Here is a 26235-nt window from a genome sequence, read left to right on the forward strand (position 1 = left end):
TGTGGGGTGGATTAGAAATACCTCATTAAGCCCAGGCTCTGCTTTCTTTTCCCTGGTGATGATCCAATGAGGAGCTGAACTATTACAGCTCCCAGTGGCATAGCTGATTCTTTGGTCCAGGCTGTACTTATTAAGCTTTTTGACTTTCCTAATTCTCAGATTAATCCTTAACTCTTCCTGCTGTCTGCAGCTCCTTTTTGTTCAGACAAGTGTGTGCTGCTCCTCTGGTGCAGGCATGGATCACACTTGAGGCAAAACATGTGCCTAGCATGATTCTTTCACAAGCACCTTGAGCTTCAAGCATCTCAGCAATCTGAGTCTCACTGAATGTGTGCCATGCTGTGATCCCATTTGATAATCACCCAGGCAAAAGTTAGGACTGGTTATTTTGAAAACTACAAACACTAAGAAGACACCAAATAACATCTGTGGATCTGCAAGCTCCAGGACAGTGCTTTTTCTGCTGCACTGGCAAAATAATATAACTTAAACATTGTTTTCCTTCCAGATCCTTTCTCACCTCTACCAGTAATCCTAAACTCTGTCAAAATATTTTTCCTTAGCAAGAAGTTCTGCCAATAGTGAGACGGAATTGGTCCAACAGTGAAACATGAAGAACAGAAGGATTTTACCTGTTGCAAAAGACATCTGAGAATCAGAGATAAAATAAGGTAAATCAAGAGGGCCTTGCCTTTCATCTCAATACAAAAAGAGGTAACAATTTGTTGCCTGAAGCTAATCCCTACTCATTTCTTTTTCCCATCACTTTTTTTGGGTTTTCATTTCCCATCTGAGGTTGCTCATCTGAGTGGCTCTCACTTCAAGAGGCCCTACATTGGGACTGGCAGGTTCTTCCTTGGAACTCTCAACCATCCCTCAGAGACCATGATTTTGAGTAACCACCATTTCAGCATAAATTAGACTCTCTGTTCACTGTACACATTGGCAAACATTCCCAGGATGTCAGCACTGGAAATGCTGTCCATCATCAGATCCTGAGAGCAGGAATTCAAGTGCTTACAGCTTATTCCACACTCTTGATTCTGCTGACCAACCTTGCACACCTGCCTCACACATCCTGCCTCAGCTGCACACTTGTAAAAGATGGCAACAACTCACAGCTATCTGGGTTTTGCACACTGAACTCTAGACAATAATCCCACAGTGAGCTTTGAGGTCAATTGCAATTTGAGACAGTAAAAACTTTTTTAATCATGTGTAGAAAACATTTAAGATCAGAATTGGCACCAACTTAAGAACAATTTAACAGAAAACATGAAATAATCTTATAAGCATGAAACATTTGGCTCTGAGATGTCAGAGCCTCTGCTATTTCACATTCAATAAAGAAGCATTTTAAACACTTCATTGTGACCAGAACCACTGTTGGAATCTGAAAGCTTCCGAAATGTTGTTTCTTCCTTAGGGCAGCTGATGACAGCAATGGTCAGCTGAAAAATATTTTTATGTTGCATTCATGGATCCACTGTATGAAACCCCACTGATTCATTAGTTTCCTGTGGGTGGAACATTTTCATGGAGGTACTGGAGAGCCAAATCTGTCCACTTCATTTCTTGCTCTTTCACAGACTCAGTGGTGCCACCGTTGTCTTGCTCTGGTTCAGGGAGCTCATTCTGAGAACAAAGCACAGGTACAATGCATTCCACATGTAACACACTTCCTGCAAGCAGCAGGTTGTTATGATTTGTATGCATAGATACAAAAACCCACAAACGAGACCAGAGGGTGCATCTGAACAATAAATATCATACATACTGATCCACTTAAAAATATTGCTGAGCCCTGTCATGAACAGTATTATTTTCATTTGAATATAGTGCTTAATCTGAAAGGTAAATTGTTTTCCAGGACCCTGGGGCCTTGCTATACACTCAGACTGCACACACAGTGAGGGAGAACATACAGCAAATGCAAAGTAAGTAAATAACAGTACAATGCATTTATTCTATTGTTTGTTTGCAATGTGCTGCTTCTGCTGTTGCCAAGAATACAAATACTGCAGACAACTGGCTCTGTAAAATGTTCCTTTCTTATGGCAGGTGAGAAGTCCTTATTGTCTGTGTGCTGGACTCAGGTGTAGCTGTGCTGGATCAACACAATCAGCAGAAGCCAGAACCCCCTGCCAGGTGTGCCACAGAGCTGCTCACAGCACAGTAAGGGGAGGAAAGTTTAACTGAGATTTCATTTTCCTTGCTTCTGTTTTTTGTTCTGCCTTGCTGTATTGGTGTAATCACACTTAGTGTGTGCTATTCTGCCAGATACCATTTGGGCAAGAATTCTGACTTCTAGACCTCTGGAAATCCCAGCATGAGCTAAATAAAATGTTTCAGTTTTGAAAACAGTGAATGTTTTGCACTCATCTGAGTTCCCAGAAATGTCCTGAGTGAGTGAGCACTGGTGCAGATTCTCAGGACAGGCTCAAATACCACTTTCACAGCTTTTCTGGTTGCTCCTCTGCAATGTCCCTGAGTAAGTCCCCTGTGAATTCCTGCTGGTTTTTCTATGTGATGAGAGCCAATCCCATCTCTGAGGATCTTTATATCCACAGCCAGGCCTTTCTTTCTATTGTTAGTTGGTGAGGCTTCCTTCTCTGAGGCTGTCATCTGTATGTGACTGTAAGCCATCACAAGATGGCTCCAAGGAAAGAAACAGTAGTGTTTGGATTCAGGGTGAAGGCAATTGTCAAGAAGGAGCCTGTTTATGATACTCATCTTGCCTAATAAAGGTTATCCCAAGCAAAGGAGGGTTTGGGCTCTTCTAGCTGAGAATCACGCTTCTGTAAGATGCTTCCCTCAAGCCCAGTTCTTGGCAGGCAAATGTGTGCTGTACATATGGATTTTGAGTTGTGCAGCTGCTCCTCACCCTCTCTGAAAAGCCAGTGGTGGCAGGGCTAAAGCTTGAGCCATGTCACACATTTGGAAGTGTCTTTCCCTTGAAAGAAGCCAGCACCCCAGAATCCCTGTGGCTGTTTTATCTGTGCTAGCAGGGGTAAAGCTTGTGTACCAGAGAGAAAAAGGGAAGGGAAAATCCTCAGCTACCTCTAACTTCCCTGGAAGTTTCAAAATAGCTAAAGAAAGGTGTCATTGTGGGAGATCTAAAGCTTCAGCTCTGTGTTCTGTGGGATCAGCAGTAGCTTTTCCCCTGCCGCCCCTCTCCAGCCTTGCAGCTGTACTTTGGATGAAAGCAAAGGTGCCATGAATTGGACACAGCACAGCAGCAAGAGTCCTGCTTCACCTGCCAGTCCTTCACTACTGTCCTGGAACTGCCAACAGCAACACTGTATCTGGAAAAGACTGCTTTGAAACACCTATGAAAACTCCTCAGCTTCTTTTAATGGCATCGCAGGAAGTGGAAATAAACAGTAACCAAGACTGGAAATGTCAGTGTGAGACTGATTCTCTGCTCCCCAGACCAACTGGGAAAGTTCCTCAAACACCATGGACAAGAAAGGGAAGCAGAGAGAAAGAATGATTCTATTTCTCCTAATGCCAAACCCAGGACAGTGCAATGGGAAGGACACTCCAGTTCTGAGAAGATTCAGGGGACAAGGGACAGAAACACCCCTATCCTCATGCACACAGGAATGACTGGCATATAGGGCAAGGAAGGAGTCAGATCCAGGAGCCTTCTACACAAATTAGCCTCACCATGAGCAACACACTGTGCCTTTTCTTGGAAGGGGCTGTGATGAACACAGCAGCCTTAACTCAGCTTGATAAGTAGCAATTCACCTACCAGAGGGATGGCCACATCCTCGTAGGGCAGTTTATCTTCCCTCCACGCATCATCGATCAGATCCAGGATCCTGCCATCCCTCTGCACCTCGCTGTCCATCGTCACAGCGGGCGGGAGCAGCTAAACCTGTGACACAAAGCAGATGCTGGCTTAACATCCCCAGCCAAGGAGCTGCAGGCTGGGCTATGGGCTTGCTCCAGTTTTGCTGCAATCCATATGAAGTTTAAACTTACAAGGAGAACCACTCAAAAAGGGATTATAACCACAGGAGAACAACTTCATCTGAAAAGAACTCTGTCAAAGTGAATTGCAGATTGATATGCATCAGAGGTGACTATATAAAACCAGCTGGTTATTATTAATGATATTTACATGTGTTTATATCTACTGACTTTCAGAAGTCTGATTTGAGTGAGTTTGAGCACCTAGAGCTGCCCAGTTACAGCCCCTGAGCGGTGCCGTGCCTCACCCACTCCTTCACATGTCTGGGAGAGTCACAACAAAGGACTTCAAGGCACCCGGAATTCTGTCCGAACCTGAAGTCCAGGAAAGCGGTGAAACAGAAGCAAAACAAGACCTATCTTTCATCCCCAGCTACTGTAATTACTCCAGAGTGTTTCATTGTACTCTGCCCTCCTTGAAGGGTCACCTCAGGCCCTCACCCCGCTGTGACCCAGCGGGGCAGCAGCGGCAGCTCGATCCCGGGGGCAATGAGAGAACTGACACATCCAAAACCAAGCCAGGCCTGGCACCCGCCGGCTGCCGGAGCCGCGATGCGGGCGGCAATGGACACGGGCCTGAGCGCATCCCAGCCCCTCTCGCGGCCAGCACGGCTCCGTGACCGCTCCGTGACCGCTCCGTGACCGCCCCGTGTCGCGCCGTCCCCCCGCTGTTCCCCCGTGTCCCCTGCCCGCCCTACCCTGCCCATCTCCGTGCCGGCACTGCGCAGGCGCCCTCCCAGCGCATGCGCCGCGGGGCCGCGCCGTACCCGCCGCCGGGCTGGGGAAGGCGGAAAGGAGGGGAGGGAGGGAGGAAGGAAGGAGGGCAGGCAGCGGGAAGGAAGGAAGGAAGGAAGGAAGGCAGGCAACAAGGCAGGAGGGCGGGTCGGCCAGCCTGCCTGAGCCGGGGTGTCGGGCAGCTCGGAGCGGAGTTCGGCCCCGGGGTAAATAAACACTGTGAGGGCTCGGCCTCCGAGCGGGGGCCCCGGCTGGGAGCAGCCGCAGCGCGGCGGGAGCACCGAGTGCCCGCCGAGGGAGGGCGGCTGCGCTGGCTGCAGCGGCAGCGCTGGCCCCGGGCACCTCACAGGGCTGCGGCAGGGCAGGTTTGGGGTGGGCACCAGGAGGAATTCCTTCACTGAACGCGTGATCGGATATTGGAAGGGGCGGCCGTGGTGGGGGCCCCATCCCTGCAGGTGTTTAAGGAAAGACTGGACGCGGCGCTCAGTGCCCTGGGCTGGGTGACAAAGTGGCGAGCGGTCACAGGTTGGGCTTGGTGGCCTCAGAGGACTTTTCCAAGCTCAATGGTTCTGGGGTTCTTGCCCTGGCCAGGCGTGGTTCCCTCCGGGTTCCTGCCGCAGGTGCCATTCCTGCTCGCCTGTGCTGCTGCTTTTGGGAGGTTTTTGCTCCTTTGGGGTTCATTGTAAACATGCTTCCAGCAACACTTTAAGATTGCATTTTTCCGTATTCTTAAATACAAAGTAATCCCTGGCTTTTCTCCTGGGCACTATTCTTAAGTCCTTCTGCATATTGTAAATTTCTCTCCACTTGACTCTACTACAATTCTGCCTTGAGCTGGGATGCTAGGCTTTGTTTATTTTTAAATGTGTTACCTTGTTTTGGGCTTTTTTTTTTGATGTTGTTGTAAATACTTCAATTTTCTTCACTTTCAGAAATGACCATCCAGTTCTCCTTGCTCCAGCTGTAGTCAATGGAGGAGATTGTTTCTTCTTGGGGGTCTTTAGGTGCCTGTAACTTGCATGTTGCAACTTGCAAGCATGAGAGCCCAAAATTTAATGCTAAGTCACCAAACCTTATGTAGTGTTAAACTGGCTAGAGGTGTGTGACTTTAGGACTTTTCCCCAGAATCTGAGTATGCTGGCAAAGTAAGCAGAGCTGGCAGGCTGTGAGGGTGGTAAGGCAGAGGCACAGAGAAGCTGTGGCTGTCCCTTCCATGGGAGTTCCAAGGCCAGATTGGACAGGGCTTGGAGCAGCTTGGGATAGTGAAAGGTGCCCCTGCCTATGGCAGGGGTTTGGCATGACATGGCTTTAAGATCCCTTCCAACCCAAACTGTTCTGGAATTCTATGCTGCCTGTCTCCTCATCTCTCTGCCCACTGCAAATTGATTCTGTGCAGGTGTGATTAGAATGAAAGAGGAGAGCTGCTGCTGTCTGATGTCTGCTGTTGCCACCTGGAGGACTCTGGAATGCTGTCAGCAGCTCAGGGGATCTGCTCATCTGCTCTTCTCAGCACCCTGCCCTCAGCAGAGCCACAAAGTTGTTCTGCATACTGATTGACTTTTGTTAAGCACAAGCAGAACCAAAGACAGACAAAACAGTGTCAGAATAGGGATACGACTTTTTCTATGCCTGTGGTTTAAAACTCAGCTGCTAAGGACAGGTTTTAATCTCAGAATTGTGTTTTAAAGTGCTGTAGGAGCACAATAGAAGATTCTTTGGGAAAGGGAGCAAAGCTGAGCCTGAGACTTTGTGAAAGTCTTGCCTTGCTGTGACCTGCTCTCTTTTTGCTGATTGCTTAATAATGCCATATTAATCTTTGAGGAAAGATGTTTGAAGGATCCATCTTCAGTACTTGGAAAGTGTGCAGATTTGGAAACATAAGTTTATGCTAATAGCTCTGGATGAGTTTAACCATTTTGTATTAGCTGCAGTTTCATGAAGGAGACATTGGAATAAACTTTGGTTTCCTGGTTGTGATTTCATGGCAACTTTTTATTTCTCATTTTTGGCTTTAATGTAAACCCTTCTTGCTTTCACTAAGATGTGAATTTTTTTGGGTTATGCACATGTTTGTGACTTAAAAGGTGTAATTTTTAACTGAAGCAATGTGCTGCTACTGTAAAGCTGTTTAACTTATTTTCATAATTTAAGGCATAATTTAAAAGGAATTTTTAAGGAGTTTGTGTTTTCTTAAAATTCCCACAACCATATTAACAACCAGTGTGTTAAGAGTGTGGTGGTAAACTGCATGGTCTCTTAACATAGTGTGTAATAGAGGCCTGGAAAATATTTAATTTATGGATGAATTCTTAGTGTTACTTGTTTGTGTTTTCTCTCTGAAGTGATAAACTTCCGTGTCAGAGGTGGATCTTGGGCTGGTCCCTCTGAAGCCCAAATACTCCTGTTCAGTCTGGTGCTCTCAGGAGATCTGCCAGTCCCTCTGTGTTGGGTTCACACAAATGCAGAGTTGTTCAAGGGCAGATTCTCATTGCTCCTCTCTGAATTTATTAGATCACATGATGTTATCACTGCAATTTGGTAGTGCTGGATGATAGCATTGGGTATATTTTTCTGATAGAAAAATCTGTTTTCCTCTATTTGGCTTGTAAGTTCATGAAGGTGCCATTGTTTTTCTCACATGTAATTGAATGCTCCTTGTATGTTTTTTAACTTCTTTGCTTTGTGGGCTTCTGCTTGTCCTGCAGTTGGATGGAGAAACAGCCTGGTTTGTGCATTGCCATGGGTGACCACTGCTTTCCTGTACTTCCCTAGTACTGAAGCCACCAGGATTCAGCGATGGAGGCTTTGCTGGAAGGAATGCAAAGAAATGGGCAGGGGAGGTACGTATGCAACTGTACACTGCAGCCATTCCAAATGATTTAAGTACTAACCTTGCCTCTTATTCAGAATAAATCCTCTGGTATCAATGTGCATTGGCCTTCAGCTGCTGCAAAAGCAAAGTCACAGGGGGAGCTGGCTTTGCACTGATCCCTGCTTATAGTATTAATTGTCAGAAATTTAGTTCTATGTCTTCCTGAAAACCTCGGCCTCTTTTTTTTTTTTTTTTTTTTTTTTTTCCCTGATTGTTGTTGGAAACTCTTCTTACTGTCCAACATCAGGAGCAGTAAATAGAGTTGTGAATAAATATTTATTTTGTAACAGCCTTGCAAGGTTAATGAGATGTGACTTTGTTATCTGATTTCACTGAAAACATCTGATTATTTCCTGCTTGTGTTGAAACTGCAGAGTCCCACACAGCTCTGAGGAATCCTTAATGCTCTGTCTGAGGTGAGAGTCTCTAGACTTTTCAATCCCCGAGAGAGACTGTAGTGACAATAACAGAACAAAATGTTTTATGTGTTAAACAACCGTGAAGCAAAAGTCACCGGTGCCATTTTCCTAGTCATCCTTGAGAATGTGACACAAATTTATTTGATACTGTATCTTCTTCAGAGAGCTGGTTGCAGAAATCAAGTTTAGAATTTGCTACATATTAGCAGATGCTGTGAAGGAAATGTTCCTGCTCTGCATAATAGCTGCTAATTTTTGGTTAACTCACAGGACAGGGTGAACTTCAAATGTGACTGATTTTGGCTCCTTTAAGAAGTATTTCTTTTCCTATAGAAAAAGTGCCAAGTAGTGAAGTGTGCATATGCCCTGGGGGAACAGAGAAATTTCCATCCCTTAACCTATTGATTTCCATTTCTTTTCAGTTCTTCCCTTTGACAGGCAAATTAAAGGGGTAGAGATCATTATGGAGTTCGACACCCTCTAGGGCTGTGTCTGGCAAACCTTAATATTGTCCCTGTCTTGGCAGCTGGGAAGTTTTAGAGGAGTTACTTGAATTGGCTTCAATAATTACTGCACCAAATTAGAAATCTGGGCATCGCTAGGGAACTTGTGCTCCCCGATGGATTGTGAGGGTTTGATTCTTCATTATCATGTTGTCATCCAGCCCCCTCTGCTTCAGGGTTTGTCTGCATTTGTGATAAACTTCTGCTTTCAGGAGCTCATAGCTTGGCTGTAAGATTCCTCTAGTGACTGAAACCTGCTATAAAATGCCACTGCCTGGAGAGCAGTTAAGGTGATACAAAATATGATTTAAATACACTTTGGTTTACTTACATAATGCCTAGTACCCAAGGCAAAAAGCTGAATGCCTAAGTGTGAAGTGATGTGGTTTAGCAGCCATGGATGGTATTAGGTAGAAGGTTGGACTTGATGATCTTGGAGGTCTTTCCTGACCTGATTCTGTGATTCTGTTTCTGTGCGAGCTGGTTTGAAGAGAGTTCAAAGCACTGTGTGTACAGAGTTAGTGCCTTGGTGCCAGTCAGTGTGTTCTGCTGCCTCTGCTGGTGTGGGACACTGGAGTGTTGGGTGGGACCTGCTTTGTAACTCCAGGCTCTCTCCCCTCCAGCGGCGGGTTCTTGACCTCCTGTGAGGCGGAGCTGCAGGAGCTGATGAAGCAGATTGACATCATGGTGGCTCACAAGAAATCCGAATGGGAAGGGCAGACACAGGCTTTGGAAGCTTGTCTGAGTGCCCGGGAGCAGGAACTTTCCTCTACCAAGGCAGCTCTGCAGGAAAAACAAAAGGAGGTACCTTTGTTGCACACTATTTTTTGGCTGGAGTCAGCAGTGTGTTTTACCTGTTAGAATCTGGAAATCAGGAATAGAATTTTTAAAGGACATGTTGAAACAAGGTGTCTGGTTCATAATTCAATCTAAATCAAGTGATCTGCTCCCCTAGGATTGGTGGAAGTCCATTTATTGAGCTGTTATAGTTATTAGAGAGAACCCAGAGACACTGGTACTGGCTACAGCAGTAATGGACAACCTGAAGGCATTGGTAGAAAAAACCCATTTCCTACTGTGTAAACTGCACCAAGAAACCATTTCCTACCATGAGCTACACCCAGATATTGCTGGGAAACTCTCCATGGGCTGTTTCACAGAGCTCTGATTTTGTGGTCAATTAAGTAAAAGCCTGAGAAGTGCAAAAAAATTCTATATTTGTGGAAAATTATTAGAAAGTGAAATTTTTGTACAGGATGTGGACCAAAAGATCTAGTTGAGCCACAGGATTTTAATTTGCGAGAATGATGATTTTTATCATATAGATTATTGTTATCATCAATTATGTTTTGTCAAGACACTTGAAATGTTTCTTATCACCAGAAGCAAACATGGATTTCAAACTGAACTGTAAAGTATGTTTGAATTCACTGCTGGAGTATATTCATGCTTTTAGTTTAGTCATACAAATTTTCTGTGAGTTTTCTTCTAATTTTAATTTGTTGGCTTGTGACTGCTCAGGTTGTAGATGGGAAAAAGATGTGAGGGGGGGGAAAAAAAGGGAGAAAAATGAGTCAGAGGAGCAGTTGAATCAGTGTCAGGGAAGTCTTTTCTGTGTGCTTCAAAACCCCATTTCTTTCTTTCTCCTTGCTATTAGCAATCTCCTATGTCTGAGCATAGTTAGATAATGACATGGCTGGCTTTTATCTTGGTAGATAGTTTGAAATCATAATGCATATTTGTGAAGAATTTGATGAAAATACTGGATAGAAATAGGTTTTTGGCACAAACCAAATACATCAACTTTGTCCCCAAAAGTGAAATACAGGAACTGGCTCAAAACAGGAGGCTACAACAGAAACAGTTGTGGCCCCAGCCTAGCAAAGATTTAGGCACAGCCTCCATCTATTTCATAGTGAGGGACTCTGCTGAAATGTCCTTGTACCTACTGGCAATAAAGCCTCCTCCTGTTGTATTTATTTGCTTTTTATCCCTTTGTTCAGGTTGGCGTGTTGCGTCGCCAGGTTGAAGATGTGGAAAAATCCAAGCAGGACATTGTTAGAGAGTATGAACAGCAGCTGAAGAAATTCCAGGAGGAAGTGAGTTGCAGAAGGAGAAGTTTGGTTTCTAGTTCCCAGCTGATGATGGATCAATTACTTTGTGTCATTGTTTTTGTTTCAGTGCTGTGGTTTTATTACTCCCCACTTTGTTAGTGTTTGTGTGCTTACCAAAAAGAGCATTGAGCTCTTTTTGATAAGATAGATAAAATGACATTTTTATGGCTCGCTTGGCCTTTTTTTTGGGATTTGGAGGAACTTGGTGACAGACAGAGAACTGTTGGTGTAGAAATGTTTTCGTATGTTGGACATCTGCAGAAGATTGCTGCAAGAATGTCCTGTATTCACCCATCTCAGTCACCACAGTGCTGGTTCTGGAGTACAGATAGCAGCAGTTTGTTCTTTCAGCATTTCTGAAATTCCAGAAGGGTGGAAATGTAATTGGCCCGACTTGTGAGATTAGGAAATAACAGTTTTATGTTGTGTCATCTTTTTTGCCTCTGTTAACACTGATGGCTTTAGTAGAGATTTTGTGCTCTCAGAGAGTGTTTGTACTAATACTCTTGATAAAAACCAAGTGTACATAGAAAATGCTGTTTGACAATAATATCCAAGCTTTCATCTCAAAGCCTCTTGCTCAGTGCAAGAGGATACCTGTCCTGCAGGTGTTATGACAGCATTCCAGGTTTATGCCTGAACTCTTTGCCTGTCTCCACTTGCCAGTAGCAGGGAGTGAACTGGCATGAGCAGCTCATAGAGCACTGACCTGTTTTCTCTGGAGGGCTAGGCCTACTTCCTACTCACTGTAAACCATAAGTGAAATTAAATTGGTAACCTCTGCTCTGATGACAGAAGGCATCTTTTCTCATTTAAAAACACCTCACTATTCCATATGAGTAACAGTCTTCTTTTGCTGGGTGTTCTCAATGGAATTGTGGATAAGCTGCAAAGCAGAGTTACATTGGCAAATCAGCCTAAATTGCAAAGGCTGAAGTATAGCCTGTGTGTTGTGGCCTGAATTGCAGTTTGTGGGTATTTTACCTGCACAGTATTAATGCTGATGACATTGAGCTCAAATATTCCTCAGTCTTCTGTTCTTAGTAGTGTTTGGGGAAATTATTTCTGTCCCTGTTTACCACCATTTCCAGTGCAATTACATGTACAGTGTCTAACTTACTGAGACTGTTGAAAGAATAAACCTCTTATCTCCTGATATGTTTGGCAAAAGATGTTGGTGTTAACTCTAAGCCTGAACATCTGTCTCTTCCCACTGAACACACCAAAGTACTGACTGCATCAGGTTTTGAATCAGATATTTTTTCTTCTCGTGGTCCTTCTGTTTATCCATGGGCGATCAGTAAAATGGCAGCGATAGCTTCTCAAATTCATGTGGCTGTTTGGAAACCTTTTATTTAATAGTTGAGTAGGGGGAGCTCATAATATGAAAAATTCTCTGCAAGTTGCAAATGATTATTTGCACGGAGGGTCATTTAAATGTCAAGAGTTTTTTCCTCATTTCTGCTTCTGATACAACTTCAGCATCCTAGCAGCAGGCGTAGGAGTGATATTTTCTGTTGGCATTCTCCACTCATTGTGAAATATACAGTGTATCTAAGCAGAAAATGACAGATGAAGTGGTGTTGTTATTATGGGTAATGGCAATTCTCAAACCTTCCTTCTCCCACTAAGCAGGAGAGTTCCAGTTCCCACCTGAGCTGTACAAGTGTATTTTGATCACACAAGAATTACCTGTGTGTGGTGTGGTGAGTGTGCTCCTGTGGGTGAGCAGATCAGCCACAGGCACTGCTGGCTTGCTGGCTCTTCCTGGGGCTGGGAACCACCTGTAAGAAGAGAATGCTGTGCTCTTGCTGCATTGACAGCTGCATGTAAATCTCCACCTTATCAATATTTCAGTCATGCTTTAATTATGGTAAGACAGAGCTTTAATTAAAGCTGCTGATGTCATGACTTCAGTGGCATCTTGCTACTCTCATACACCTCATGTATTTTGCAGTGCTCATGTATTTTGAGTATAAAAGACTCATTATCCAAATGGAAGCCTTCACTTGGGAGCTGTGTGGCCTTGATGAGGGCATTGTTTGTGTGAACCACTTTGTGTGTCTTCTTTCAAAGGGCTGTGTAATTCTTGCCTTGGGGCCTTGAGCAAAGCTCTCTTTCACTGTACCCTGCAGTTGTCCCGGCTGAGGAGGAGCTATGAGAAGCTGCAAAAGAGAAAAACAAGAAGCAGAACAGAAGCTAACAAGGGACAAGAGGAGGATAAGTTTGAATTGAGCCGACTGACCAGGAAGCTGGAGGTATGTGGGGAAAAAGCAAGTGCTGACCAGCTTCTATGTATTAACTGACTTACTGGGCTTCATGGTGGCTGAACAGTCCACTAGGAAGTGGATTATGATTCCTGTTGTAAGGAGCACTGCCCATCCACTCTCCAGGTGCAGCTCTTCTCAGCTATATGTGCAATAAAGGCAGTTTCATGTGCTGGGGACTGTGACTGCACAGCATAAACGTTAATGCTGTTCTTACCCTTAGACTAAATAATAGGAAGAAGGTGCTGGAAGAGTAACTAATTATGTGAATGGAATGAATTACAGTGTGGGGAGGTTGTATTCTCGCTTCTTTGAGGAGGAGGGAGCTACATGTCAAACTTCTTCTCAACCCTGTCTCATCTTCTAATCTTTCTGCTGTGCTGAACTCAACCCCACTCAGATTTCTCCTCCTGAAAGATGTGGTAACAACACATATCTGACTGATGTAGTGCCCAATTTCTGGAACAGAGATTAGCAGTCAAATTCTGTATTTAATTCATGTCATCTTGGTGATTTCAATAGCAGCATGTTTTGGAAGCTAAAGCCACTCTGAATTGTTAAACCCCTGACAGCAAACCCATGAAACCAGCCATGAATGTGTTGGCACTTAACATATTTGAGCAGCTTTACCTCGGGAGGGGAAGGAATGTGGCAAGCACGGTGTGTGAGGGCTCTGCACTGCTGAGCTGCTGCATCAGGTGACTGGCTAATGCTTTCCCTGCTGGGGGAGAGGTGTAAGGATATGGTGGGGAGAGAAGGTAAACATGGATGTGAGCTGGAGGGGGATGTGCTGCTCCAAGCCCCCCTGCTGTCCCTGCAGGAGTTCCGTCAGAAATCGCTTGACTGGGAGAAGCAGCGCCTGCAGTACCAGCAGCAGGTGGCATCGCTGGAGGCGCAGCGCAGGGCTCTGGCAGAGCACTCCGAGCTCGTGCAGGTACCATTAACATTGCTGAAAGTTTCTGCTTTGTTTGTGGGAGGGAGGTGGGGGGAGAGGCTGATGAAATCTCTCAGGCTCCTATCCAGTTCATATTGCCATTGAAGTGACTTCTAATGTTCTGGCGGAATAAGGTTTGCTTGTACGAGTGCTGTATGGAAAAAAGATCTGGAGTCTGTCATCAGAGATTAGATAAACCTTGTGCAGCTCTCCCTGCCACCCCTCTGGTTAGCAGAGAAGACAGTAGGATGCAGATTTCCCTGGGAGAGAGACCACATCATATGACACTTTAAAATATGTTACATCATGTTGTCTAGTTGAAAGCTGTGTACCTGCCAGCAGCTAAATATGTACCTTGTGGGTCCAGCTCAGAGGGTACTGCTGGGAAACAGTCTTCCCCTACAGCAGAGACTTCCATAAAATACTGAAGCAACAGCAGTTTTCAGCCCCCCCATCCCTTTTTTTAGGTCTCTTAAAGACAAAAAGTAGTGGGGCTGCTGTTCTGCAAAGCTGATGGCTCAGTGAGTTAGTGGTGCTGCAGCAGAGTGAGATGAATTGACCTAGAGCACAGCTGTGAAGTCACACAGACACAATCACAGCAGACACTGATAAGAAGCTCTTGCTGGGGACTTTACACTTAATGGGCTCCTGAGTTGCTCTTGAGTAGAAGCTCCTGCGAGGAGGGAGGCTGTGATGACAGGATTGAAGGGGCCCCTCTGACAGGGGCTTTGTGAGAGGCTGACACCAGGAGATCTACAAATGCAGAGTCCTTGAGCAGAAGGTCTTGCTGCTCTGCTGTCTGTGTGTCGTTGATAGCTCAATTGTTTGGGAACAGATGTGTCCTTGGAGCTCAGGCTGGGACGCAGAGGAACTTGTCTTAGTGTGCAGCAGAAAACCAGGAGGCTGGGGAGGTTTTCCTAAAGCAGCATAGGTGCCTGAAGTGCACAGGTACTGTGAACAGGCTGCCTGAATCCTCAGTTGCTTTGAATAGCCCAGCATGGAAGCACTAATTTTTTTGCCTTGGATGTTTCTGTACATTTTATGTGGCTTAGTTGTCTTTATAGCCCAAGGTCAAGCTGAGATCCATGGAGTACTTCCCCTTCTCTCTTTTCATCTGGCTTCCCCTCATTTCTTCCAGAGCAGCTTAGGGAAGCCTGGAATTCTTTCCCAGTACAGACCACATTCTGTACCACCTGCAGCCTTTAAAGTCAGCCTTTCCTAAAAACCTGGAATTCTTTGCTGGCCTGGGTGTTGTGTGGCTGGAAATAAGAGACAGCTTAAATGTTTTCTTGATGCAGAAATAAATATTCAGGCAGTCTAATACTCTTCTTGGGTGAAGAAAGGCTCTGCTTTAAACTCTCAGCCCTCTTGATTACCTTTTATGTCATGACTATTTAAATAATAATAAAAGGCTGTAATCAAAACTATACTATAGCCTTGCAAATGAGCAGTTCTTACAGTTTGTGTAAATCAAGGCATGTGGTGATTCTGAAGCTGGCAGGCATTGCTACTCTTTGAAACTGGGAGTATAGGACTGCTCAAATATTTTGTTTCAGCCTTTAAAAATTCAAAGATTGTATACCAAAAGGGACTGTATGAAGTGGATGTTCCTAGAAGTTTATGTGAGAGCTGGCTTGTTAAATTTCATCAGCTAGCTGTGTAGAAAGAAATGCTATGAAATGAAGTACTGTGCCTATAAATTATAGAGCAGGTATTGTCTGCTACTCATACATTCCTTGTAACTTTTTTGTCTGCTGTTAAAACACTGAAACATTCAAAGTATGGATTCCCCCAAGCTGCTGGAAGCAGGTATTTACTGCAGAGAGCAAAGCAAATTGGCTGTTACACCTGGTTTATTTTGGGGCTGTTTGGTGGTTGTGGTTTTGTAATTGTGCACCCAGAGCTGCTTTCTGTCCTGCTGTGGAATTAATGGCTGGGTAATCTCTGCCCTGTTTGGTTTACAAACTTTCTTACCTGCAGCCATTAGTCCTGGTCTAACCTTGGGCTCATGAGCAAAAAATAGCAGGAGGCTTTGTTCTTAGACAAGTCATACTGGGGCAGCTGGAGTGATTTGATATCCTCATTTTCCAGATTCTCTTTGAACTGCTTTTGGAATCAAAGGGTCCCTTCTTTTCTCATTTTGTTTTTTACTTATTCTGTTTACCTTTGCAAGTTTTATCCATCATGTAACCCTGGAACAATACTCTCCCTAATTTGCTGGAAGGTATTGTTGCTTGCTCTGAGAATGTGGCTCATTACACCAAGACATCAGTAGCTGTGTTGAATTTAGCTTTGGTACAAGTTCAGTGTGTTTGCAATCTAGCTTCAATGCAGATGCTTGCTGTTGGCAGACCCAGCTGGCCAATCGGAAGCAGGTCCTGGACTCGGTGGAGCTGGCGAGCCGCTCGGAAATCCAGCACTTGAGCAGCAGGCTGGACAGGGCCAATGACACCATCTGTGCCCACGAGCTGGAGGTGGAGAGGCTCAGCATCAGGGTGGAGGACCTGAGCGAGGACAATCGCATCATGCTGGAGGAGCAGCAGAGAGTTCAAGAAGAATTAATGCAGTCCAAGAAAATGTTAGAGGTCAGTGGAGGAACTTTTAAGAAACTGGGTCTAAAGCAGTGGGAAGGCTTTTCATCCTGGAGTTTGTATCCTTCTAGAACCTTTGTGAAGTTCCTGATTGGTCAAAATTGACTTTGTAGCTATGTGCTGCTCTGCAGTATTTCCAAGAGTCCTAAAAATTGGATCAACTTCTCATCACATTGCAACAAACTGGTTTGGTTCCATTTTGCAGCAGTCATTCCTTCTGCCTCCTGTGCAGGTGCTGCAGGATGAGAAGATGGAACTGAGAGCCACCTTACAGTCTCAGGAAGATTTCATTGGCAGCTCCAAGCTCCACCAGGAACAGTTACAGAAAGAGCTGGCTAGGATGACCGAAACTCTTCACACAAAAGAATTTGTCATCAGGTAGCATCTGTGCCTTGCTGGTACTTTTGGCTCTTCAGTCCAAATCTGTGTTCCAGGTTCTTGCTGAGGACAGTAGCAGCATTTTCATGCAGCTGGATCTGTATTGGTTGTATTTAACAAAGTGCACTGCAGTTTCTCACAAGTGCTATGCTTCCTTGCAGCATTTTTCAATTTGCATTGCTTTTGAAATTAGCACATAATCAGTGAAGAGCATGAAAGGAATCCACGTTCCTCAGCTGGGTTTCTGGAGACATTGCAGGGCTTTTGAGGGTGTTTCTCCCAGGCATTTTCAGACAATTGATGGAGGCCTTTCAGGGTTTGATAACGTGCTTATTAACCTAGGTATAAGTTCTAACTGTTGGGGCCTGATGAGTAACTATATATGTGGCAAAATCATCTTGGTCTTCCCCTTCCGCCCTGGCAATGTACAGAGGCTGTTGGGTCCTGGTGCTGTGTCATGAGGTTTGGATGTTGGTGATCTACCAGTCTCTGGCAGGGAAGCCAACACTAAAATAAAATGTAGCAGCCTTAACTTGAGCAGGGGCTGTCATCCACCTGCTGTTTGCTTACTCACACTGCACACAGCAGTCACCTGCTTTTGAGTGCTATGTGTTTTTCAGAGAATTCCAAGAAGAGAGTAGTTATGTGCCCTGTACCAGTGAGCTCAGACATGTTGTTTGTGTGCTGAGATTAAAGCTGGTGTTTCTCTGCAGGGCCTTGGAGGAGCGCTTGCAAGGGAAGTCCTTGTCCTCTGCAGGGCTGGAGCTGCAGCAGGTGCTGCTGCAGCTGGATGTTGCCCAGAAGAAGGAGCAGCACTTGCAGTCGGAGGTGACTCGTCTTGAGAACAGGTAGGCCACTGCTCCCTCCTTCTGGAAGTGCAATTAGTCCTGGGTAATAATACACCACCTAATTGTGTTCATCAAGTTAACCAGTGATTTTTGTGGGCTTGTTTTAAATATCAAAGGGCTAAAGAAATCAAGTGCTATTCATTCTGCAGTGTAATAGTGACTGCTCTGGTAATTGGTTGGCTGCCTTTTGCTGCACACAGTGGGTGTTCAGTGTTCCAGCTTGCTTAGGCTGAGCACCTTCACTCATAACAGGCCCAGGAGTCTTTGTTAGGCAGGTGGTAAGAACCAGATCCAGACCTTCCTGTGAAGTGAGGATTATAAACAAATCTGTCCAGAGAGATTGTGGATTCCCCATACAGTGTTCACAACCAGATGGATGGGGGTTGAGGTGACCTGCTGTAGTTGAAGGTGTCCCTGCTCATGGCAGGGGTGGAATAAGTTAAACTTTAGGGTCCCTCCCAGCCCAAAGCGTTTTGTGATTCTGTGATTTCTCTCCAAGCCTGTGGTTTTCAGACTTGTGTTTACATAGAAATTTTGTAATCTTAGTTTGTAAAGAAGCAAGCAAGAAACAGTTATTATCTGTTAGATGAGCTTCTTGATCTCTTGTAAAATGATTCTGGAAAACAAACCCAAAGGATTGGTAAGGAGCTTGTAGGCTGAGTTCAGTTTCTGTTGTAACAGACATAAAGGACTGCCTGGAAGATCAAAGTTTCTCTGACCATTTCCTCCTCCTTGGGTTATTCTAATCTATACTTTTGCATTTGGCACCCAGCCTGGTGTCTTCAAATGCCAGGTGTGTGCAGCTGAGTGAGAAGCTGGGTGAGAATATCAAAGAGCTGCAGTCCCTGGAAGAAGACCAGACTGAGTCAAGGGCAGAGATTAAAAAGGTAATATGCCTGTGTTCCTGGGGAGTGGGATGGCACTGGTGGAGTGAGCTGATCCCTGTGTGCCACGTGCCAAGCAGTGGGGCCAAGGCAGAGCTGCTGTGCAGGCAGGGATCTGCTGGAGGTGAGGAGCACACCTGGCAGAGGGAGGTGGAGAGGACACCTGTGTCCAGGTGTCTGAACCTGGCTTTGTGAGCATCTCCTGTACTTCTGTACACTGTGGAGAAAAATGCGAAGAAATTAAGGTATGAAATCCTGAGCTGAAGCCTAATACAGGCTCCCAACAGGATGAAGAGAAGGAATTTGCTGTAATATGTCCTGTCACACTTGAGGCAGGATTCAAATGTGTGCTGGTGCCTGTGTGCATAAGGGAGTGTGTTTCAGGCTTGACAGCTGGACATGAGGGCAGGGGCTGGGAGGAGTGGAGCAGCTCACCTGCCACGAGGGGCTCACCCCAGAGCTCTGAGCACACAAGGGGGCAAACCCTCTACAGCTTGGCTCTTCATAATGGTCTACATCAGTGTGAGAGCTTTACTGGAGCCTGGTAGAGTGGAAGCCTCATTGAACCTGAGTGAAAAACCTCACTTGTGTGGAAATCTTTCATCCTTTATTCTGGACATACAGGGGTGCAGATCTTGCCAGAGATGTGTGCTTGGTTACACATCTAAACAGCCACACAGTAAATGAATCTCCCACAGGCTGCTGGGGAGGAGGGAGAGATTTATGAAGGCTGTTTCTGTTTTATATACTTGGGAGGCATTGAGGTGACATGGAGATAAATCACCGTGTGTACAGTATTTACATGGGTAGGCAGAGATCATCTGGTTCAATTTTCTAAAATGCTTATAATTCTCAGAAAAATCCTAGGTGTTTGGGTGGTTAATATTTCTGACTAATGGAATGGAGTCCTGGGGAAGGAATTATGCTGCTGTTGTTCTGTTGTGCCACTGAATAAATACACAGTGTGCCTACTGGTATATTGTATGTGGTGCAGGCCTGCCACCTCAAGAGGCATTGAATAAACCAACATAAGGTATGGAAAAAGATGACCAAAAGGATTGAGTGGTTTTTATACAAGGAACAGCTGAATGGAATAGGACTTAGCAAACTGGAAAAGAGATAAATGAGGTTGAATGGACTAAAAATAAAATCATGCCTGTCATGTGGAAAGTAAATAGGGAATGATTATTCTCTCATAATGCAGGGACTAGTGGTCATCACACAGAGTAATGAAAACAAAGAGATGTATTTTTACCCTGTGCATTGCTGGCTGATGGAAGTTTGCCATGGGAAGCTTTAGTTGCTACGAGCTAACATTGATTCAAGTCTAATATCGATTCAAAAGACTTAGAGCAAATTAATTCCTGGAAGAAAAATCCAGCTCAAGCTATTTAAAGTTACCATCTTTAAATGGTATCTTCAAATACCTCAGGAAGGCAGAGTGGCAATATGCAGGGTTTTATTTTCCAAGAGTTACTGTTCTTCCCCAGTCATGGGAATCTTTGGCTCTCTGGTTTTGCCTACAGAGGTTGAATGATGAGCTGAAGATGCTGTTGTTTTTTTTTTTAAAGTGTGGGTCTTCTCAAGTACTTCATGGCATACAGGTTCTCTCCAGTTGGCAGTGTGTGCTGTGGAAAAGGATTGGGATGAGATGGCTTTCAGTCAGGAAGTGCAAGCATGTGCAGAGGGTTTGTTACATAGAGCTTTTTTGTTTTTCCTGGACTGAGATTTCACATTACCACGTGCAATACTTTGGCTTTTTTTGCTGAAACATGTTTTAAAGCTCGTGGGTGGTGTGTACATGTCTTCCTCCAGTTGAAAGACCAACTCTCTCAGGCTGAACAAATGCACAGCAGTGAGCTAGAAGGGATGAGAAGGGAGATCTCCAGGCTGACCCAGGAGCTGCAGCAGCGGGACATCACCATTGCATCAGCGAGCGGCTCCACCTCAGACCTGGAGCAGCAGCTGAGAGCAGAGATTGAAAGAGCAGAGAGGAAAGCAGTGGAGCACAGGGTAAAAAAGGCACAAGACTCTCACACTAGCTGTTTAAGGGATCTGAAGGCTTGGAACACCATCCTGGTTTTTAGCTACATTAGTAGTTTCCTTTTCTCTTTAGTGTCCGTACAAAAACTGAGACCTTCTGAAGGAGTCTTCTAATGATGGTGTTCACTGTATCTGTGAACTTTTCAAACCAGCAACCTATAACCCCACAAAATTCTTTGGGCTCACTCATGCTAACTAGGCCAGGATGGATAACATCTTTGAAAACTGTGCATGGTTGTCTTTGTAGCTTTCTCTGTAGGGTCCTAGTACAACTAGCAGCCCAAACCTTGCTTAGTACTTGAGTTTGTGGGTAGAAAATGCTTGGAGGATGTTGTGGGCATGCATGGTGGTTTTTGTTTTTTTTTTTTTTTAATGAGCTTGTTGTTTGCCTCTGTCTCCTCAGGTAATTCTGGTCCAGCTGGAAACCTTGAGGATGGAAAACCGTCATCTCTCAGAGATTCTGGAAAAAACAGAATATGGTAATTTGAAGGTATGCATTGAGGACCAGGAGCTGGGAAGGGGCTAGCCTTGTGTTCCTGCCTGGGAATAGTCAGAGTCTTTGCCCAGGCCTCTCAAAATGGGGGATAGAGCTCAGTGAGCTTAAAACCCAAGCAAAAGATGCAGTTTGAGAGGAAATATTAAGCATTTGTTCAGTCAGAGAGTGGTGAGGATAACTGCAGAAGCAGCCATCATTTCCATGTCTTCTCCGTGGGCTTTAGCCCATGTATTTTAGTACATTTCATTACACTTCCTTTTTAAGCCAGTTTACCTCAAACCTTTGATTTTCAGCCTGTGTCATCCTTTTGCCCTGTCCTAGAGCTGTAACTGCTCTGCCCTTGAAATTCTTGGGGTGAGAATGTGTTCTGCCCTGCTGAAGAGCCATTCAGCAGGGCTCTCCTGTGCCCATGAGTGGGATGCAGACTGGGAATATGGGCTGGATGTGTTGGGGCAGGTTCTTGGAAAGGGCCCTGTGATGGGCTCCTGCAGCTGAACAAAACCCCCAGAACTCTTGAGGCAGAGGGGAGAAGAGGAGCCTGCATGGAAGAGATGCAGCCTTGGCAGAAATAATGAGTTGACTCATTTTGTGAAAGAAGAAGTGGCTGGTTTGAAAGTTCTGTCTAAACTTGAGCAGAATGGTTGCTTCCCAGGGGGCAAGGGCTGGATTCAGACAGCTGACAGCCTCAGGAGAGTATGTCAGAGCTTTTATCCTGTTAGATCTGTAGGAAGGAAATACTCAGTTCTTAGTGTTAGTTTGGGGTGATTGTCAAGTGTGCCAAGTTCCTGGGAAAGTGCTGAACAGAATCTTGTAGCTGGTGAGATGGATTAAAAACACAGCTTTCTGGAGGGTTGGTTTGAAACTGAAATAACCTGAGATCTTCCATTACTTTCTGCTTGAAAAGTACCTGGTGGCTTTTGCTGGAGTGAGTTCCCAAAAAAGTGATAGCAGTGTGCAAAGCAGGAAATCTTCCTTTAAAAAAAGCCCTACAGCCCTAAGGCACAGGAGCTGGATCTTGGCCTGGTGGTCCTAAAGCACATTTGGAAAGACCTTAGATACAGAGGTGATGAGAATGATTTAAGCATCTAAATGTATTAGAATTGACAAAAAGCAAGTGGGGATGCTTCTACAGGAGTAGAAGCAGTGGAAATTATACCCACCTGGCCCAGTAAAAAGAAGATGAGAAGAAGCAGGTTGTTCAGAGTTTCAGAAAGGCCAGAGGCAGGTACATCTGAACTATCCTATGTTCTATCCATGTCCTCCTTTTTTTAAAGGAATCCAGTGGTGGGAGAGACTGACCTTCCCAGGCAGATCAGCACCTTGAGTCTGAATGAAGGCCCAATAAGGCATATATATAATTAATTTTCTTCTAGGAAAGTCTTGAAGGTTTTGACAATCAAAATGGGATTAGGGGATATGCCTTAAGGAATCTTGCTGGCCTTTGCTCTGGATGTGACCGTGTCTTGCAAACCAGAACTTCTGACTTCTGCCCTTCTTTGTTAGGGGGATGATGGCACCCTGAGAGCCCTCAGGGAGGACTATGCTGTTGAGCTCCACAAATTAATATCTGAGAACCAGCAGCTGAGAAAGGACCTTGCAGAGACCAGGGCAAAACTGGGGGTCACTGCACAGGGGTGCCCACCTGAACCTGAGGGCACAGCTCAGCAGGGACAAGGCAAAGAGCCCAGGGATGCACAGCACAGGTGAGTGACCCCAGGGGTGCTTCTTCCTCAGGGGGAAGGAGAGCAGGAGGTGTGGGCATGTGTGGGGTCATGGCAGGTGTTAATGGCATGCTGTGTCTCTCAGTGCATCGTGTGTCTGGGAGAGCACAAGCACTGCTTGGGAATCTGCCTTTGTGCCTTAAGCAGTAGCTTTGAGTCCCAGCTGGTTTGTGTTCTGCAAAGCCAGCAGTGTATGTCTTTTGTCTGCCTTTGCCTCTGGAGCAGCAGTGTGTGCTGTTTTTGGTGGCAGGATTAGATGTGGCCCAGGCAGCTGTGCTCCTTTCTGTTACAGCACAGGCTGTGGGTTTTGGTGTCTACAGTAGCAGAAGAGAGAGAGAATTCCACAGAGACTGGATGTGTGTCTGGAAGTGCTATGGAAACAAGTTTGGATTGCCAGGGCTGTTAGTAACATCTATGTTAATTGTTGCCTCTGTGTGAGTTTTTGCTGGAATTCAGCTGCTAAGAAACCAACTCAGTTCCGTGCTCAAAATTCCTTTCCAGGACAGCTCAGGAAGCACAGCATGAGCAGGATGAGCACACAGGGAGGACACATCTCCAGCCTGACAGGACTGTTCAGCATCATCACAGGGACTCCCAGAGGTGTGAGGCTGCTGAAACAGGAACTGTGACCCCTGAGACAGGTGACCCACCCTCCCAGAGCAGCACCAAGAACTGCAAGAAGTCATGTGCCTGGCTGGGAGCAGAGTCTGTGCTCCATGCAGTGGATGAAAACAAAGATTTTGCAGATAAAGCATCTAAGCAGCCTGCCTCAAATCATCACAGAGAATCTGTATTTTTGGTAAGCTGTCATACAGGGGCTAGTTGCTGCTCAACAGCTGAAAATAGAGCTGGGTTCTCATCTGACAAAAGGAGACAGGCTTTTGAATGCATGACCTAACTGCATGTTGTGTGTGATCCTGTAAATAAATCAAATGTTAAGCAGGGAAGGAAAGCCACTGCTGGATGGTTAAGACTTGGCCAGGGGGATCCATGTGGTGGCTCTTCAAAACTCCTTGGGGAAGAGCTTTATGTTTGTGTGCTTGCTAAATTCCAGGAGCTCATGGTTCTCTCCATGCTGGTCTGGACCTGCTCCTGTCCCCTCAGAATTCTGCTTCAGCTTTTGGCTTGGGTCTGTGGTAGAGGCTCAGAGTGGATGTGGAGTGCTGAGAATGTCAGTATTTCATAGTCTCTGGGTGACTGGTTGCTGCACATCTGTAAAGCACAGGGTGAGTTTTACCCCTTTTCAAAGGGACTGCAGCAGTCAGCACACTGAACTTAAAGCTGCTTATGCTTGCTGATGACAAAGCCTGAAATCCCTGCTTCACTGCACAAGGGGAGCCTCTCTTTTCCCCAGTTGCTGATTGTACTTTTTTCATAGGGAGCAGTGTTAGCACTTTCTCTGTCCTACCTCAGCTCAGTTGTTGAAGCACTTGACCAAGATTCAGAAAATTTGCACTGAATCACTTCTTCCTGTCATGTTTAGAGAGGGGACAATGCTGAGCACTGGTCCTTGCTCCAGACATGTTGCCCCAGCAATGTTCAGAGCAGTTTCTCCTCTGTGTGTTGGTAGTAGTGACAGCTATTAAACCATTAACTATTTTTTGGTGGGATTTCAGAGAAGAGGCTCTAAGGCTAATGCACAGATAAGTGGAGGCTTGTCAGGTTTGTAGATCTTGATGAAGCTTACTAGGTCTTGATTTTTCAAGACTAAATTAGCTAGTGCACATACCCAAAAAACAGTGTTGGGAACTTAGGGAACTGCAATATTGCAAATGGAAACTCTTCAGGTTGCAAGACTGGGCCTAAACAACAGTGAACAGTTGAACAGTTCTACTTCAGGGTCTAAGAAGCTCTAGGGTTTGATATTTAATAAAAGAGAACGGGCTGCTTTTTATTCTGAGAGGTAGAAATAAGGTTTCTAAGGAAATGCAGATATTTCTCCTGGAGTTGGTTGGTCTCCCTGTTCATGGTCAGGCTCCAGTGTCTTTAAATCAATTCCTTTATGTTAAGAGAGGAGAACTCTAATCAGTAGGCTGTAGTGGGATGGGAGAGATTTGCTTGTTGTAGCCTTTTCTGTTTCCCTTTGTTCCTGACTGTTGATAAGACCTGAAAACCACAGGACTCCAGGATTTGGAAATAACCAGCTATTTTCTCTTGCCAAGGCACTGGGACAACTTGTCTGTAATGGAAAGCAGCCCCTTAGTAACCTTAATGTTTCACGTGCCAGCCCCTGTGCACGAGGCTTCTCTTCATCAACTTGTACATTAAGCCTGGTTTACAGTGTTGTTTTTGTAAGTTAATAACTTGTGGGTAAGTGATGTGAGGAGCAGGAATAGTTCTTGACTGTAAAGGAAAGAATCTGGAGTAGTTTGTTGACCATTGCTGGCTGAAGTGCTGTTCTGTGAGCTGCAGTGGGAGTTTGGCCTGTGCTTGCCTCTGGGGTTGTACCAGAAGCCAGTTACTTTGGGGAAGAAGAGAAGGTGAAGGAAAGAAAGCAGAGACATTCCCAATGTGGAATATCTGGTAAAATAATTACCAGTCTGACAGTGCCTTCCCTTCTCTGGACCCAAACTCTGAGGTGCTCCCACTCGCTGGGATTTTTATGGACACAAGGAGCAGGATGTGAACCTTGAGTTGCACTAACACCCAGGGCAAACTCCTTGGTATTGTGTAGCCACCTTCTTTAGCCCTGATTTTCTTTAAAAGTGATTTTTTGGCAGTGTTGGCTTGGTTCAACAATCATTGCTGGCTGGAGGCTGTTGGGAAGGACATGACCTGTGAAACAGGTGTGAGACCTGAGTGCTTAGGCTGCTCACCAAGATGGAAATGAGCCCCTAGGTGCATGTTCAGTTGTGTGGTTTGCAGATCAGTGGTGTTTCTGGCCAAATTTGGATTGAAGGAATGCCTGATAATCCCTCTGTTTCCCTTTAGTGCCCCTTGCCTACAGCTTCTGTTGGATCCATTGCTGCACGATACCTGGAAGATGAAGAAGTGAGATCCCAGCACATCCTGGAGTGCCTGAATGCTCACATTGAGGAACTGAGAAAAGAGAGTGCCAAGATAGTGAGACGATTTGAGCTCCAGGAATGATGTTTCTTGTGGGATTGCAATGCTGGTTTCTGTACATGATTCCAAACTGTGACTGGGAAGGTGCCTGTATCCATTTGGGATTGGAGCTTCAGTGAGAGGCCACGTGTCCCACTTGGAGCTGAATCAGCAGGATGGGAGTTGAGGAAAAGGGGCTCCTGTCTCCGTGCTTGGTCTGATGTGGGATGTTACACCACAAACATTTTAGTCATCTTGCCATTGGTCAAAGACCTGCATAAGAGTTATGTGCTCACTCATAAAGATTGTGGTGTTTTTTAAAAGCAAACCATTTGCTAGTTTTTATATAAATTATTTAAAGTATTTTATACATGTAAAAGCATTGAAATAAATCAGAATGGCAAACA

The 26235-nt window shown here is 45.2% G+C and overlaps 2 protein-coding genes and 1 long non-coding RNA gene across 7 annotated transcripts; 2 read left to right on the forward strand and 1 right to left on the reverse strand.

Moving 5' to 3' along the window:
* The first annotated feature begins 561 nt into the window (after positions 1-561).
* On the forward strand, positions 562-2363 carry LOC306806552. The gene is made up of 2 exons (XR_013775495.1): positions 562-671; positions 1871-2363. It is a non-coding gene; the product is annotated as an uncharacterized lncRNA (long non-coding RNA).
* Positions 1188-4803, reverse strand: ANAPC13 (anaphase promoting complex subunit 13). The gene is made up of 3 exons (XM_079315398.1): positions 4677-4803; positions 3758-3883; positions 1188-1635 (listed from the first exon to the last, which is right to left on the reverse strand). The coding sequence occupies exons 2-3, from the start codon at positions 3854-3856 to the stop codon at positions 1510-1512; spliced, it is 225 nt and encodes a 74-aa protein (XP_079171524.1). The 5' UTR covers positions 3857-3883; positions 4677-4803; the 3' UTR covers positions 1188-1509.
* CEP63 (centrosomal protein 63) lies at positions 4725-26235 on the forward strand. Of its 5 annotated transcripts, none has more exons than XM_079315356.1 (15): positions 4725-5279; positions 7419-7553; positions 9131-9311; positions 10511-10606; positions 12757-12879; positions 13709-13822; positions 16174-16407; positions 16646-16791; positions 17505-17639; positions 18412-18526; positions 20339-20536; positions 20970-21056; positions 22566-22765; positions 23285-23582; positions 25715-26235. In XM_079315356.1, exons 2-15 carry the CDS (start codon positions 7510-7512, stop codon positions 25871-25873), a joined length of 2130 nt encoding a protein of 709 aa, XP_079171482.1. In that variant the 5' UTR covers positions 4725-5279; positions 7419-7509; the 3' UTR covers positions 25874-26235. The 5 variants fall into 5 exon arrangements, with proteins under 5 accessions (XP_079171482.1, XP_079171485.1, XP_079171484.1 ...); XM_079315359.1 differs by having other exon boundaries at positions 4726-4990; XM_079315358.1 differs by having other exon boundaries at positions 4729-5213.

Source organism: Erithacus rubecula (assembly GCF_903797595.1).
Source record: "Erithacus rubecula genome assembly, chromosome: 11".
In the NCBI taxonomy this organism is placed as follows: Eukaryota; Metazoa; Chordata; class Aves; order Passeriformes; family Muscicapidae; genus Erithacus; species Erithacus rubecula.

Bases quoted from the DNA above. Each gene is read 5' to 3' on its own strand.
- ANAPC13 (XM_079315398.1), bottom strand. From the start codon at position 3,856: ATGGACAGCGAGGTGCAGAGGGATGGCAGGATCCTGGATCTGATCGAT. The intron at 1,636-3,757 runs GTAGGTGAATTG...CTTTGTTCTCAG, and splicing joins AGGATGTGGCCATCCCTCTG to AATGAGCTCCCTGAACCAGA.
- CEP63 (XM_079315356.1), top strand. From the start codon at position 7,510: ATGGAGGCTTTGCTGGAAGGAATGCAAAGAAATGGGCAGGGGAG. The intron at 7,554-9,130 runs GTACGTATGCAA...TCTCCCCTCCAG, and splicing joins CAAAGAAATGGGCAGGGGAG to CGGCGGGTTCTTGACCTCCT. The intron at 18,527-20,338 runs GTAATATGCCTG...GTCTTCCTCCAG, and splicing joins CAAGGGCAGAGATTAAAAAG to TTGAAAGACCAACTCTCTCA.